Source organism: Aristolochia californica, unplaced genomic scaffold, assembly GCF_029961685.1.
Source record: "Aristolochia californica isolate CCGP_79_NKW_82.1479 unplaced genomic scaffold, dmAriCali1.0.hap1 SCAF_16, whole genome shotgun sequence".
NCBI lineage: Eukaryota > Viridiplantae > Streptophyta > Magnoliopsida > Piperales > Aristolochiaceae > Aristolochia > Aristolochia californica.
In genome coordinates this window covers 4,984,881-5,001,731 of record NW_027181837.1, presented here as the reverse complement: position 1 = coordinate 5,001,731, position 16,851 = coordinate 4,984,881, and the positions used below count along the sequence as shown (strand labels likewise).

Sequence of the window (16,851 nt, the reverse complement as noted above, 5' to 3'; positions counted from 1 at the left end):
TTATAAGCGCAACTACAAGGATTACTTGGAATCATAGAAGGCTCAGTCAAGGGAAAGACGGAGCTAATAAAATGACAGGGATGGACCAGTTTACAGCTCCCAGTAGAATCTGATATTCAATACGGTGGCCATGATAACAGATAAGCTGATATTTGAAATCGTACAAGGGAACGAGTCCTTATCAGGGTTATGTGACTCGCCATTGCTCGATCCCGAGTCAGACCAAGCAAGTCGACCGAGTGACTTTAAGACTTAGCGAGTTGGGTGTACTCGCCCGAGTCAATCTAAATTGCCCTTGATCTTTGTAGAAGGTGACTAGAGAAAATTTTCATTTTTTTAAATAAGAAAATATGGTATATGATGTGTTATATATAATTAACTAAATATTTAATTAATTTGTAATGCATAAATTTAGTGTGCCTTTTTAAATGATTATAAATTTAATAAATAATGTCCTATTAATAAAATTAATGACTTATTTAATCTTTTTAATTCATTTCATCTATTAATTGATATTAAATTATTAATTAATCACTTAATTATTAATAATTGTAAGGGTTTTTTTTATAACCCAAACAAGTATTGATTCCTACTAATGAAATCACATGTAAAGAGGAAGAAACCACTAAACCAAACACTTGATGGCTAAATGGAGGCAGATCGAGGGAGAAGAAAGCAAGATCCATTCATCACCCACAGCAAGGTAACAATTGTCTAATGTAGAAATAACCAGAGAGGGGAAAAAGAGAGTAGAAATAACCAGGGAGGGGAAGAAGAGAGTAGAAATGAAATGAAAACAGTGTGGAAACCGTAGAAGGAGTGAGAATCTAAGGTTTGGAGGGGAGAAATTAGGGTTTGGCTGTTTGGGGGTGGAAGGAAGACGATACCTGAACCACCCCAACCGCATTAGACTTGAGCAAGATTATATTAGTACTGAACTGAAAGCAGTGGTCTGCTCTCAGTAAAGAATCTTTATACTCATTGAAGGCACACTAGGTTAGTAAACCCCTATCTGAAGCAGAGAAAAGGTTACTAAGCCACTGGAGAGCCTTAAGTTGCTTAGATAGACATTTCAAAGCAACCAACAGCAAGGGATTGATAATTACTGGACAAAGTTTGAAAATAAAAAGACAAAGAAGGAAAAAGAAGAGGAAGATCAAGCAGGTAAAACCGAGTTTCTTGGTCCATCTACTGTTTGTCATTCTCTCCTCTCTTTATCTGGGCTCTTGCCACTCCAAAAAAGTTACATCCTCATCTGCTTTAAAGTGTGGTCATTTTCTTCCTCTTACAGAGATTGTAGTAGGAACAACTTGGTCATGGATGGTGCATCAAGAACAAACTTCAATGAGTAATTTTGTTTGGCTCATTATGTTTTGGCCAGCACCAACTGTACTCATCAGTAGGGAAAGGGAAGGTACTTCAGGACAAGATAAAACGGATCTGGCTATGCATCACAACCATCCCCTGCATGATCTGACCATTCAATTGATGCATAAGGATCTTGCATTAGATGCAGAGAAGGGAAAGAGACAAGTGATAGATTCATAAAATTACAAATATTATTTTCGATTTATTAGAGAGCATGTGGCCTTAAACTCAGAAAGGTCCAAGTGAAGCACAGATTTAGAAGGATTGTACATGGCCTTCCAAGACCAGTTTGGCCTTTTAAGATAAAAAATGTGCTTGCCGGTGTTACCTACTTGCATTGATCATTAGTGCCTGGCTTCAGAAATGGAAGCAAGTTTTGTACTCTGAAGCCTAAAAGAAACCACCAGCAGGAGAGAGAAAAATGGATGACAGTAAAATAACGAAGAAACTAAGGATAACATAAAAAGGAAAATCTGGAATGAAGTAGAAAGATGCGCTTGGGAGTAGAACTGTCTGCACAGAGACATTTCCTAGAGTAAACCTGTCATGACCTCATTGCTATTCGGAAGTTAGCCAGACTTTAATATGAGACAGTTGAGCTCCCCATGTTGCCTACTCAAATTTGGGCCAGCAATAGGCTTTAATGGGAATTCAAAAGGTTCCATAGGTGTCAAAATCAACATGAAGTGATTTCTCTGGAGAAATTAGTGGATGAAATGGGTTATCTGTACAATTTCCTTAGGTAGGATGGGAAGGGGATGGGACACTCACCCATTCATTCATTCAGAGAATACATTCAAGGAATTTGGGCTCCTTTTCCCTTTAGCGGTCTTTAGCATCCAAAGAAGGATAGGGGATGGTCTTGTGCTTACCCTACACGTGGCATTTGTACATCAATAGACCCACCACTTGAAGGGTTCCAATGTGGATAAGCCCATGTCCAAAATCTCAAGAATCGGACAACTCTTGCAATCTAATCAATAGGATTTTACAAATTGACTGTGAAGCATTGATCATTCACATGTAAGCTACCCTTTTCAAAGTTTACCACTTATTAAAATCTTACTAGTAAAGAAATAAACAGTTGCACAATGCTTTTGAGGAGAAAAAGATTTTAGTTAAGATTGAGGCCTGAGGGTACTTTTCCAGAAAAGACAGATGAAAAAGGTCCAAATATGATGAAACTAGTCATGTGGTCTGTTCAGAAAGGACTATCTAAAAGCAAGTAGAGCCATCTTTTAAAGAGGAAAATCCTTCAGAGGCTCCATTAAGGTGCTAATTCAAGCTACCCAAAAAAACAGTAAAGTGCAATGCCCATCAAATCTTGTGATGCGAGAGAGAGAGAGAGAGAGTATTTAAACATGATTGCTTTATGATAAGTGGTGTTCAAAAAACCCATAATGCGGCAGAGAGAATTGGACTAATTCAAATACAAGCTAGGCTTTTTGTATCAGAAGATCTACACAGTTGCCTCTCGATGGAAACACTGTTTGAGACAAGAAAATTTTGTAAAGAACTGATTTGATGTTTGACACCCAAACCGTGAAAATGTACCAGTTTCAGTCACCATCTTCTCATCCATGATTGCCCAATTGCAAAGATCCAAAACCAACACTTGGAACCATATCCTGAAACTCCACCACAGCGGATGAACTCATGGACCCATATCGTAGTTCTTGTAAACCTGGAATTATTCGAGATGGTAAATCAACAAAGGCCAAAGCCACAGGTAAACTTTGAACAAACACCACACATTGAGATAAACCCAAGCCACTGATAATGCATTAACATATCTATATGTGTTATGTAAGATAGATCAGAAGAGATGGAGAGAAGAATCTCTTTATTCTCCCGTTGAAAAGCAGAGAGGGGGAGAGGGTTAAATGTGAGGGCATGTGGAAACATTAATTCCATAGTCAACCACAAGACTCCTGCTCTTGCCCATCTTTGCAAGGACCACTCTTTTTAAATTTTCTTCAAAACTCAATCATCTCGAGCTACTCCTGGATAAAGAAAGGAACTGCACACTATGAATGCACACGTGTGCTTGTCCCACAGCTTGGGTAATACTATCTGCTCTGTGTTTTCAAATGAAGAAAGATAAAGAAAGAGAAAAAATCTATAATAAAATGTCGGCCTCTCCAGTCTTTTCATAGCTTAGAGGTTTAAAAATACAAACCATCCAGTAAATGGAATAAGAACTGGTTATAGAAATGGGAGGGAGAAGGAAGAAACAACAAAAGAGGAGATAACTGTTTTTAAGAGGAATTGATCCCCACCAATAAAGCATGAATCTACCCATGACTAGACACCAACAACTGCTTACCATTTCTCATCTCCTTCATTTGTTTTGTTGGTTATGGGGGGTCCCAGAGAGAAGAGCCGTCCGAGTTGGGCAGAGGAGGAGCAGGCAGCAGCGCCATTAATGTAAGGTGGCATTTGGGGACAAAAGAGAGAAAGGGCACACCCTACTGAGAAAAAAAGAGGAAAACACCCCCTTTCTCCCAACTTTCCGTTCACGGGATATGAAATAATGGACGTGTCCTCCCTTTTGTTTAGAGAGTACACAGTGCCTTGCTGTATTGCATGTGAGGCCGTTGTGGCTCCATTCCCTGCCCCCGGTAACACTTACACATTGGTAGAGAGAAGGAAACAAACAAATATATGTAGTGAGAGAAAGAGGACAGAGAAGAGAGAAGGGGCTTTTCCCCCTCCTTACCCATAAACCAACTGGCAGTTTTGATACATTTGCGTGAGGAAAATAAGGTGGTGAGGGATGAGAGTAAGGACAAAACAAGTCTGAGATTTGGGTGCGATTCGATTCTTCTCTTTCTATAAGCTGGAGAAGAGGAGGAGAGAGAAAGACCCAGCCATTACCAAGTCGTCTCGTTTTAATAGGGAGGGGGGGAGGGGGAGACTCATTTGTAGTCCTCTTCGTGGGAAATGAAGAGAATGGAAGAGGAGGCCTTGAAGTACAGTAGTGGCTGTGAATCTGGTTGGACCATGTATTTGGATCAGTCTCTTGAAAAACGCACTCTTCTTTCAGTGGGAGAGTGTGCTTTTCCTTGCAAGAATGGAGGTACTGGTAAAGAAGAAGAGGAAGAGGAGGATTTGTCGATGGTTTCCGATGCTTCTTCCGGACCTCCATTGTTTCATGACGATGACGATTACTTAGATGAAAATGGTTGTTTTTGTTCAGAAACTCCAGCTGCATTGGCTAAGAAGAATGACAAAAGAAGAAGGATTCAAAGACAAGAACAAGAGAGACATTCGTCTTTAATGGATGACACAGCTAGCTCCCACGTCTTAACCTTCCCCAAGGTTAAGTAAAAGGATGATTGAAACGTGAAAGCATAACTGCAGTTGGATGCATTTTGAGCTTTTTTTCCTTCTCGTTTTCTTAATGAGTCACATATTTTGCTAATCCGAATTCTGTTGGATTTTACAGGGTGATTACAGTCTAGGCAGCAAGGCATCAATGGAGGACGTTTTGGACTTCTCCATAGGTTTCTCTGCAACACATTTCGAGGTTTTTCACCTATCCCAATAGCACCTTTTAATATTCTTCATATTTTCCTTCTGATTAGAGAACGTTCTTGCAGGGAAAATCTTCTCTGAAGGATCAATACAGTTTCTTCCAAACAACTCTTCCTGGCAAAACAACATCCTCTAAACAGGTTGAGGAGCGTGTTACCTGCAACATGATTAATCCAGTGCCCAGTTCTAATCTCGTTTTCTTGTCTGTCTTCTTTTTGTTACAGATACGCAAGGAAGAGAAACGGAACAAGATATGGTGACTGCTGTTTCACTTCCCACAGCTCGTTTTCGTGCTCGGAAAGAAATGAAGCAAATGGAAGTTTTGTAAAGAACTCTTGATCTCCAAGGGATCTTGGGCTGTTCTCTCTGTTTGTCAAGGCAGTTGGAAAGAACCAACTGATCAAAAGAGAAAATAATGAGTTTTTACTTCATTCCCTCTGCTGTGAATTTTCTGTAACAAATCAAGCTTTCCAGTTGTCTTCGAATTACAATGCTCAATGCTCAATGCTCTTCTCATCTTTTTCAATCAGTTTCTCCAGCGAATAATTAACAACAACATAAACCTTAAGGTACAAACTCAGTACCATATTGGCATATTGTAAGCTATTCCACCACTTAATGATAAAGAACAGATATCCTGAACTCCCTCAGTAAAATGCCCGTGTGTTTGTGTGGGTGTAAAACATCCTTTTGTCAACTCTTGCTGGCTGAGAGAAAACAAAACTGCTTTAATAATTGAATGGAAAGGTAACTAGTCCATGATATTTGGCATGAGATAATAAAGAACCTTGGATTTTATTGAGGTGTCCTTGTCAATAACAGGTTGTCTAAAAGTCAGAAGTATCTTCTTCATTGATTTGGGGAGAGTGGTCATCAGCACAAAGGCATCAAGTCCTCTTAAGGTGATCTCACACCAGGCACTGGAGTGGACAGATGAGGTGGGATGTTTCCAAATCTGGCTCCTGCCAGCAGGATAAAAAATGGAGTCTGGTAAAGCTAGTAAATCTTTTCATATTTCACATGACAAAATCTGCTGAAAACCACTTGCTGATGTAACCTGTCATTTTTTAGGAAAAGTTTCCAGGTTTCAGAAGCACCCAGAAACGTGATGATAGATCTTTTCAAGCTAGACACCAGGGTTGCGCTCGTGCTACTTGAGAATCTCTTTGAAACAAGAGAGAAATTGGTGATTACTTCTGGGCTCTTTCCATGAGGCTGGTAATCTCTGGGTTAGTGGCTTGTTAGATCCTGGAAAATGGATGAAGCTATTTCAGGACCAAAAGAAGAATTGTCTGGTTAAATGTCTTTGCAGTCCACGGCATCCTGGTGGAGAAACAGGAAGGGCCCAAATGCTGTCTTGTGCTTCTCATAAGCTCTCTTTATCTAATAGAAAAAGGAGAAAGTGGAGCATCATATCTTTGGAATGGACGTGGGTTGCAGAAAGGGGAAGACCCATGTCTTGAAGGATCTGGACAGAGCTCCATCTGCTACAAGATTGGACTGTTAGAAAAAGTAAGATTAGGTGAGCATTAGTTTAATCCCTGAGGAAGAGGAAGAAGAGAAAAAGGGTGATGTGGGTTAGTCAGAACAAGTTCAGAGGAGGAAATACCAAAGTTAACGCAAAATATCTGATGGGTCTTTTAAACCTGAGATCCTGCCTCAGATCTTCCTGACCCAAGACAACATGCCAATTTAATACTCTTTACCATCTCAGACCTCATTAGAAATCCCCCTCCTTATATTTTATTTGCTCTTTTGCTCCCTCCAAGACTGTCTCCCTTTAAGACCCTCATTGGATTTGATGTCCTCCCCATGTTTTTATTCATTTCCAGTCAATTCCTTGTCTGCTGAATTGGGTCTTACCATGTAAGAAGAAAGAAGAAGTATTTGGGAATTTGGGACATTAAACTTTGTTTTTCTTTTAAAAAAATGTATAAATAACTCCTTCCTCTCCTCTCTCTTTCTGCCTCAATTATGTAAAGCCTTTACACCATCTTACCCACGTTTAAATAAAGAAATAGAGACACCCAGTCCTACATCTGCCAGTAAATTCAAGAGCATTCATGGCAAAAGAATCCTTCAAAGAAATGCCCAACTGTACAGAAGAGCTGCCTTGCTGCTGTCCATCATGTTGGCCAAGAATCTCAAAGGTATGGAATCAACAGCTCCTGCTTCCAACCACCCCAATCCTTCAATTCCCACAACCAGAGATAAAAGCAGGGACTGTCCTTCTTTTCCCATTCTTTATTTGAAAATTCCAATTTCCATTTTCCAATGCAATTTCTTGACTTGGTTTGTTCCCACTTGGAATGACATCATAGTCTGCCCCCATATCTAGAAATGGGCCATTTGGCCATTATCTTCTCTCTCTTCTCCCTTTGTTTTTTTTTTTTTTTTTGCTCTCCTTTTCGAACTAGGTAATGTGGTTTTGGTTATCAATAGCAATAATCTATTGGTAGCATGTGCATTGAAGTCCCACACAGGCACATGCCCTCGCACGATCAAGCCTTCACCTAGATCTTGCCAGAACTCTCCTGGCATAGACACTCAAGCAGATGCAAATTATATGCGAGCCCATTGGAGTGAGGTCCTAGTCCAGCATTTTTTAAAAATAATAATAATAATTTGATAAAAAGGAATATAATTCATGGATTAATTAGTTGAACATAAATTGTTGACTTATCAAACCCTATCAACAGGGATGGCACCAAGCCAAACCGGTTCGTTAACCATTTGAACTCAGGTCGAAAAAAGTCAGGCTCAATTCAGTTTTTACTTGACCTTGGCTCAGGCTCAAGTAGATTTTTTTATTCTAATTGTTGTTGTCAATTCCCTCTTTAATTGGTTGATAGTTGATTTTATTTACCTCAAACGTCAAAGACGATCGATTTTGATCCCTCAACATCTAATGTTGTTGTTTACCCATGGAATAAAGACTATTTAATGGAGGTATTTGCTCTTTATTTCTAGTCTATTAAGTTAGTTATTATACATTAGTATACTCCATTGCTAAGTCTTAGACCTTTTTTGTGATACTTTGCGGTTCAATGTTACCAAGGTCATCATAATAATTTTTTTTGTAATTTTTTTATTTGTAAAGTTTTAAATGTAAGCTTGAATCTAACTCGAACTCGAGCTCGATTCCAACTTTAGGCTCGAAGTTGATCTCGAAATTGAGCTTAAGTTCGAAGTATTCAAATCAAGCCAAGTTTGAACATATACAAGTTCGAACTTGGCTTGACTCGATGTTACCCGTACCTATCAATTCAAATTTACTATTGCACACTCACTTAGATAAATTATTATGGACAAATAGGACTCGACGGATAAATCAATTGCATTTATTTATCATAACCCCAAGGGTACTCCAATTATATTTATTTAATTACTTAATCGAGCAATCATATAATCATAAAATAAGCAACATTTGTAACATTACACACAAGTAACTTTCCTTCACTTCTGAGAGAGATTTCCAAAACAATGGAGATCACGAGGCCTGACTTGACTAAGAACAAGTTTCCATGAACAAACAGATATCTAATCAAAATCCATCTCATAATTGAAGCATCAAGTCATTTGGGTCCTGTGGGAATTAGGACCAAGCAACACTGATCTACATAATTGCCCTACAGTTAGATGCCTAACTTCAAAGATAAAAATCATGAACGCATCACATCGTCTTCGTCTCCCTCTCTGGGAACCTCATTAAACATATACTGACTCTGATACTCCATCAAGTACTGGGTTGATCTCTTAACATCAAGGAAAAGATGGTACACCCGTGTGATATCTTCCATCTCCACAACTTTTCCCTTCCTCTTTTGGCAAGCCAAAGCAGCTGCGGTGATCAAATGAATTGCATACCTCAACGAAGTCTCTACACCAATCTTTGTAAGTAGAACCTTTGCATCTTCTGACATTTCCACATCTTCCTCTTGGCATCTAATATTAAGTATCTGACGAATCTCATCTTCTGTATAGGGTTGTGTTGAGATAATGAGTAATCGATCAAGGAGATCTATAGGGATTCCATGTGGGGATTTGTAATTTGTGCCTCGGATGGTTGTGATTCCTCGATTTGTGGCAACAACCAAGATAGGAGCCATTTCATTCTCCAATGCACGATTTAGGAAAGAAAAGCATTCGATGTCAAGCATGTGGACCTCGTCAATGAATAGAACACCAGGAATTATCTCAGCCTTCCCTTCCTCTCTCCATTCTGCCACCTTGGTCTCAATTTGCTCCCTTACTTCAGCGCGGATTTCACCCGTGTCTCCAGTGAAAAGAGCGAGGAAACCCTGTGTTCTGAAATGTTTAAATGCATTAAAACCAGATATACATACTGGAAGGAGACAGAAAGAGTTCCAATCATATACAGAAAGCTGGTTCACCAACATCAGGAATGACAGGCTAAAATAGCCGCCAACATTATGCTTCCTATTAGACTAATCAAACAGAGCAGTTCTGCAGTGTCTTGAAAGACTTCTAATCTTTTTACCCTTTTTTATTTTTCTTGAGAATGGACCTTCAATGTTTAGAGATGCAGTTTCCTGAAAGACTTCAAATCTTTTTTCCCTTTTTTATTTTTCTTGAGAATGGACCTTCAATGATTAGAGATGCAGTTTCCTGAAAGACTTCTAATCTTTTTTCTCTTTTTTATTTTTTTGGAGAATGGACCTTCAATGATTAGAGAGTACTTCACACCTCGCGTATTGAATTGGTATAGCATTTGTATTAAGTTTTCAACGTAAATGAAGCTATGAATAAAACTGCAACAAATATGAAGCTAGCAATATACATAGCCTACATCTGTTGCTTATACTTCACGTTCATGTATAACAACCTTTAACACTGTACAAAAAGGTATCTCACACAGTACGCAGTCAAGGCCACCAAATCCCAATAGGTGATTGGTGACATGTTGCTCAGTTTGAGTACTTTGACATTTCTATATATATATATATATTTGTGAATGATGAGCATAATTCAAATTTGACAACTTGAAAAATTAAACACATCGGGCATAAAGAGGTTACATACCCAGTGAGCTACACAAATCTAGACCAACAAGAAGATAACCTAATGCAATTTCTAGGAGATGAACTGTGAGGTTTTGTAACTTTGCAAAAAACATGCATATGATTATGCTAGCAGAATTACTAATTGTTTTTGCTTGTTGTGTCGATCAAAGATATTTCCATAAATGTCTCCTATAAGCTCAACTGTCGGCTTCTTATGCTGGAATTCTCTCTAATAACCAAAACTGCTCGATGCACTAAAAAAATTGTCCACAAAGGAAGATAAAGAGAAAGGTACCAAGGAAGTGTTTAACCAAACTTTTAGAGATATATGAGTGTCCCATATAGATCACTAATTTAGCCTGACCTTTTACTGGTCCCCAATAAAGCAAAGAAGAGGAATTTGTAGAAAGAATAAACAAACAAGACTGATAAAATAAGTAAATGGTAACCTTCAAAAAAACGAAAGTGAAAGGTTCAGACAGAGGTCCTGTACAAGAAATTGAGTACCTTATACACAAAGCATACCCTTTAACAGAACATTTACATTACAGGGGGCTGTTCTTTGAAAAAAAAGCTAAACCTTTGAAGGGAACAGAGGAAATTCCAAAACCTTGTTCAGTCAATGAGTATGTTAGTGACAGGATCATCAGGCAAGGCACAAAAGCGTTCCAGGACAGAAAACGTGAAGTGGATTTAAATTCAGCAACTAGAAAGTACTGATTGGAGATGCCAACCTTTGGGAACTCTTAAATTCATACGAGTTTAGAAACTTCTCATATCCGATAAATTGGAATAAGTAGAAGTACTTGCATACCATATGTGAGTTACAGATAATAAGTTGAAGCTCCAATATAGTTCTGAACACAGTTTTAGACATTTATGAATTCCAGAAACTTCTATCCACCTGGAAGCAAAGTGCATGCTTAACAACATATAACCCAACCTGGAAATCCAAAATAGAACTATGAAAAGGTGATTGTCTTTGTTAAAAAGTTTTTATGCCCTTAAGAGTTACAAGTTTCACACGTGAAAGATCAGAATTTTAAATTCTAGAAGGCCCTTAATGACGTGGAAGCTGTAGAAGTAATTGAACTTATGACCTCCGTTATAAAATCTGGACCACACCAACTGGTTGAACCGGCTTCAACAAGACTGGTCCCTAGCCCTGGTTATGGGTCTGGAAAATCTGGGGAGAGAGGAAAATCCAGTTTGCTGGTTAAACTGGTGGCCGGGCGGCATGCAGGATAATTTTTCCCCTGCAAGATGCGAGGAGGGGAACGGAAGGGGAAAGGGGAGGGGGAGGGATCTGTCGTTGCCGGTCTTTGAAAATAGAGGAAGAGGGGCAGTAGGCTCCTTTGGCTGGCAGGGGAAGGGCTCCAGCCTCCCCTCTGCCAACCTCCACATGGCAGAGGAGAGGGTGGTGGCCCTTCCCCTGTTGGTCAAAGGAGAGGGCAGAAGGGGGCCTTGTAAGTGGCAAATTGGGGGAAGAAATTCCCATGATATATTTTTTATTTTAAAATATGCTGACGTCAACACCCCATTCAACAGATTTGGACCGGACCCGGTGACCTCGCTGAGTTGGGTTTTATAACATTGCTTATGACCTCCCTTGACTGCTGTTCTATGGGTTGAAGAGGTCCAATACACCAGCAACAAGCCCTGCCCCATCTGGCTATTTCTCAGTGTCATCCTACCATGCAAACTCATGCCTAATCACTCTACTGAAGGACTGTCCAAAAGTTGGTATCACTTGGAAACTACTTAGCCCTTCCAAAGTACATCACTTTGATGACCAGCATCAGATTAGAAGATTCCAAGTTGCGATCAGCTAGGGGAAAGAGGCTATCCTATTATAAACTCTAATTCTGTTGTGAGGTAGAAAGGTCAGTAAACCATATCTTGCAGCACTGCTCATTTAGCTTTCCTGTGAAGGCTGCTATCCTCAGAAATTTGGCATCATCATATGCTTTATGTTTAAGTTGGGTCCAGATTGGAGTCTTTGACATGGCCCAACATCTCACTATTACCTGGCTTCACACATCTAGATCGGCCAATGCACTCGGTGATGAACTTGCTAGATAAGGAGACTGACTTTTGGAACTTGTTATTTGGACTTGATCTATGCTCTCCTTTCCTTTATATTTGCCTTTTAATTGTACTTTTCTTTATTTTCTCTTTTACCTCCTCATCATGTTGGGGAGTTACCTTGTAACACTCTTCTCTAGCCAATGAAATCTCTCCCATCCTATAAAAAAGGGTCCTACTCCTTTTCAAATGATTCGTTGAAATTAAGAGATCTTTTCCAACTAATAACAACGAGATCTTTCTTGACATTAACCTATATAGGATTATTCCCACCGACACTCTCTCTAACGTCCAGGCCTAAGACATGGACAAAACAAATGCAGTAAAAATAAGATAGGTATGAACTAAATCTAAAAGAATAGACGTCTTGCTCTAATGTCATGATAAAGTTGGGTCCAGGTTTATTAAAAAATGACAAGGTGAAGTTAAGAGACCTTTTCCTAACTAATAACTGCATGATTTTTCTTGATGTTAACCTATGTGGTATTCCCACTAACACTCCCCCTCACGTCTAGACTTAAACCAATGGACAGCAGGCCTGAGATGTGAACAGAAAAATCAAGTACAAACTAAATGCAGCATGAACTAGGTCCAACAAAATAGACGTCTTGCTCTAATACTATGTTGAAGTTGTGGTCCAGAACTATTCCAAAATGATGAACCAAAGGTATAAGGCCTTTTCTCAACCTCCTCAAGTTTTATCTCCCTAGGTGTTGTATGGCCTTTTTGTTAAGCACCTAGCCAATACATCCCAAAAGATCGGCCTGTTAGAAGCGGAAGGCATATGTACTTAACCCCAGGACCATAACAGTACACCCACCTTCACGAACCGACGACCACGGCGGCCGGGATTAATCACACACAACTATTGGGACTCCCGGGATTAACACACACAGATGCCCTGCGTGGGAGTCGAACTTGGGACGTAGCGCCAGCTCTGATACCAAATGTTAAACACCTAGCCAATACATCTCAAAAGACCGACCTGTTAGGAGCGAAAGGTATATGTACTTAACCCCAAGACCATAACACTTTTCAGAAAGTTCACAAATTATGTTGAAGACTGCATAGGCTACTTCTATATGGGGCCTCTGAAGTGAATATAAAGAAGAAATGACCAACACCTATGAATCACAAAACTTAGCAGAGGTGGATGGAAGCCATTCATTAATAGTGCATAGGAATCGAAGAACTCAATAACTCCACCATCTCTATCACGTTATCTATCTGACAATAAGAGGGTTTGGCAAAAGAGTTTCACACATTTAAGGACTTGGGGGTAAGACTACCGTTTATGAGATGGAATGGATATGGTCAAGGGTATTCCTCACCTGAATACCTGATTACCAATTTGTATTAAGAGTAATATTGTAATTGCTTTCCCATAAAGGATGATTTAACTACATTTTTTTTACTTAAATCTCATAAATGACTTCAGTTAGTAACACTAAAGATTAGTTGACCATATGTTTGATGAATGATTTTATTGGTTTATATGACTCTTTTTTTTTTTTTTTTTTTTTTTTGAGAAAAAGTGTGAATGTATTACTGAGTAAAAATATACATACCTTACAATATAGAACCTTCCTCCACAACAAAATGTTGGAGAAAAACCCCTAGTTTAGCCTATCTATCCGCTAAGTGATTAGCAGATCTAGGAATATAATTTCAAGTATACTGTATTTGAGAAATTAAATTACATATATCCTCAAAAAGATCCCAGTGCCGCCACGAAGGTTTACATGTCTTCTTACACTAATTAATGACAACTTTTGAATCGCTTTCGACATATAGAGGGCCTACCATCCGTTGATGAAACATATTTAGGCCATTAAACAAACCCGAAAGCTCGGTTGTTGTTAAATCTTATTCACCTATTAGCCCATAAAAAGAGAGAAGGTTTCCTTTATCATCATGTATAACCCCCCCCCCCCCCCATATCCAGCAGACCCCGGACAACCCAACGTGCTTCCATCGAAATTCAGTTTAAAATGTCCTACCGGGGGTAGAGACCAAGTTTCCATAATCGGAGGACGAGGGTGGTGAGACATTTTCACAATAAGATGCTAATTTCCTCGTAAGTTTACTCCTTTGAGATTTTTAAATTCTTTTCTCATAAGAATCCAGGAAGTAACTTGTCGAACAATTCTATTGCTAAGAATGTTTTCGGGAAGAGATTTTCTATTAAACCCCCTGTTATTCCTTTCTTTCCATAGGGCCTAAACGATGTGACTGACGCAGCAGGAGATTAATAACTCTTTACCTGTCTCTTTACTGAACTTTGTTGCCACTACCCTTGGAGGATGGCCTTGAGTTTTTTTGGGGGTATGTTCTTCTAGTTTACCTGGTTGGACCTGGTCTAAGTCCTCCCCATGAGCAAGTTGGATAAAGTCACGGAAACCTCAGAAATATGTGAACACTGTGAAGGAAAAAGGGGAGGGGATATAAAGCAAGTCTTTGTTGGCTGCATTTTCACATGCAGAACTATGGAGGATGCAGTTTTCTAACTGAAACAATGTTATAAATCTACCTTCATTTTTAGAGTTTCCGTCCAACTTCAAGTGGTTTACTTGCCTTACAAGGGTATAATCCTGACACAGATTCTTCACTTAAATATTCTATGTTCTAGTCCATAGTCTAAGACACATCCCTAAAAATGCAAGGATAGTTGCACATTTTTGCTCCTAACTGAATCACATAGTAAGTACACTCCTTTTCTGCTTTCTCCAAAAGCAAAGAAATAAATACAATGCCAACGTTTTACCAACAAAAGCCTATTAGAATTTAGTAGTCGCCCTTTTTATTTGCAGTTCTCTAAAATTCGAACTCCAATGCAGTCTAACTTCTGCAGTTGAGGGGAATTTTACCTCTCCATAATTTACTTTATTACACAAAAAATACAATTCCGGTAATAAAAATTCAACTCCAGCAGCAAATAGCCATGGCAAACAAAAAAATAACCAATACTAATAAAAGTGGAAAGCGAGAATACCGGCTATTGATAACGTCAATCTCATGAAGTGTAACACAGTGCACCACCTCCTTACGTTTCTGCAACTCCCCATCAGGGCACTGCACGAACTTCGTTTGTGGGCCCATGGCATCATAGTCCCTCGACCTGGCGAAGGAGCGGCCAAGTTTGGTAATCTTTCCAGAGGACTTGTCAATGGCAATCACATCCCCACTCTGCACCTTCTCCTTCCCCAGTGATTCAATCATCTTGGTCCCTAAGTCGTACACTGTCTCCATTTCAGTAGTCTTAAGGGTAAGCTTACCGGTCTTTGAGGCAGCCCCCGCGACAGCAGGCCTATCAATTTGGAGCTCGACCACTTCACCTTCAATGACTTCAGTCTCCTCCTTGATACGAACCCCAATGGCCTTCCGGAAGGCCTGAGTCAGGGCTTCGGTCTTGGACATCTCGAGGGAGAAGAGCTCGCTGCCAGCGAGCATCGCAAAGGGAGTTTCCTGGCCGAGAGACTTAGCGAGTCCCATGGCAATGGCAGTCTTGCCTGTGCCAGGCTGTCCGGCAAGAAGTACGGCGCGGCCGGCGATTTTTCCCTCCCTAATCATATGGAGAATTACCCCCGCGGCCTTCCGGGCGGAGGCCTGACCCACCATGCCTTCAGACACATCACGGGGCTCGAGGGCGGAGTCGAGGCCAAGCCCTCGGATGTGGGAGTGAGCTCCGATACGCTCTATCCGAGTCAAGTCGCGAGTTTCTGAGATTTTCAGCTCCGCCATGGCTGCGCAGATAGTTGGAGAGGGAGGAACTGAGAGAAGAGAAGGACTTCAGTTCACCAGGGAGGTAGGGACTATTTGCAAGAGGCCTAAACCCCGCGCCGTTTCTTAAATTGAGTATATTCAATTTTTATATGATGGCTTGCCTTCAGGCGAAGGGAAGGGGTTTTAGATTGAGTCTTCGGGAGGGTTTTATTGAGAAATTTGATAGTCGACTTCACACCCGGGGTAGATGTAAGTGAAAGTCAATGAACCAATTTATTTACTTTCACTCGTCCAGTTTAAAACGAGTAAAAGTGAATTCCGATTCAAATCTTAGTTCATTCACTTTCACTTGTTCACTTGACACTCTGCGTCTCTCGCTCGACCTTCTCTCACGGCCATTTTTGCTTCTCCTCTCTCACCTCTCGCTCTCTGTGGGAACCTGGTCTCAACCTTCTCTGCTCACTTGACACTCTCTGCGTCTCTTGCTCGACCTTCTCTCACGGCCATTTTTGCTTCTCCTCTCTCGCCTCTCGCTCTCTGTGGGAACCTCGTCTCAACCTTCTCTGCTTCCTCGCATCATAGGGACTTCCTCCCTCAAATCTTGTAATTTTTCTCGTTTTATTAATACATCTGTTTCAAAAATAAAAAAATTAAAAAAAAAACTAAAAAAAACTATTTAGAGTGTATCTACAAGAAACTAGGCCACTAATTGTTCCTGCAACTCCTCTGGTCATCACAGACTACACCTCAGACAAACAATTCAACAAATTAAGTTTACTCACAGAAACATAGCTCAACACTTTGTAGACAACATTCAGCACATAACTGATCAAATTCAGCCTTCAACTTCTATCAGAGAGCACTCTTAGACAAATTGAGCAACATAGACAGTCATGTACTCCTGACAACTATTGAAAGCGTGTGTTCCTTAGGATAAAGTAGCCACAACATTCTAGACGAGTTATTGTTTCTCGAATCCCATCACCTCATCAAGGATTACATCAAAGATTTGAAATTCTATTCTTCAAATTTACCTGTGAAAACATATCTCAACATTTTGAGGATGAACTGTAAGTCTTAAACATGAATTTCTAATACAACATGAAATTCATTA

The 16,851-nt window shown here is 39.9% G+C and overlaps 2 protein-coding genes across 2 annotated transcripts; one reads left to right on the top strand and one right to left on the bottom strand.

Moving 5' to 3' along the window:
• The first annotated feature begins 4,295 nt into the window (after positions 1-4,295).
• On the top strand, positions 4,296-5,414 carry LOC137952966 (protein SOB FIVE-LIKE 5-like). Its single transcript, XM_068800107.1, has 4 exons — positions 4,296-4,689; positions 4,817-4,897; positions 4,971-5,045; positions 5,130-5,414. The coding sequence occupies exons 1-4, from the start codon at positions 4,312-4,314 to the stop codon at positions 5,163-5,165; spliced, it is 570 nt and encodes a 189-aa protein (XP_068656208.1). The 5' UTR covers positions 4,296-4,311; the 3' UTR covers positions 5,166-5,414.
• Positions 5,415-8,300: 2,886 nt separating this feature from the next.
• LOC137953332 (uncharacterized) lies at positions 8,301-15,899 on the bottom strand. Its single transcript, XM_068800688.1, has 2 exons — positions 15,007-15,899; positions 8,301-9,213 (listed from the first exon to the last, which is right to left on the bottom strand). Exons 1-2 carry the CDS (start codon positions 15,753-15,755, stop codon positions 8,568-8,570), a joined length of 1,395 nt encoding a protein of 464 aa, XP_068656789.1. The 5' UTR covers positions 15,756-15,899; the 3' UTR covers positions 8,301-8,567.
• Between the last annotated feature and the right edge of the window lie 952 nt (positions 15,900-16,851).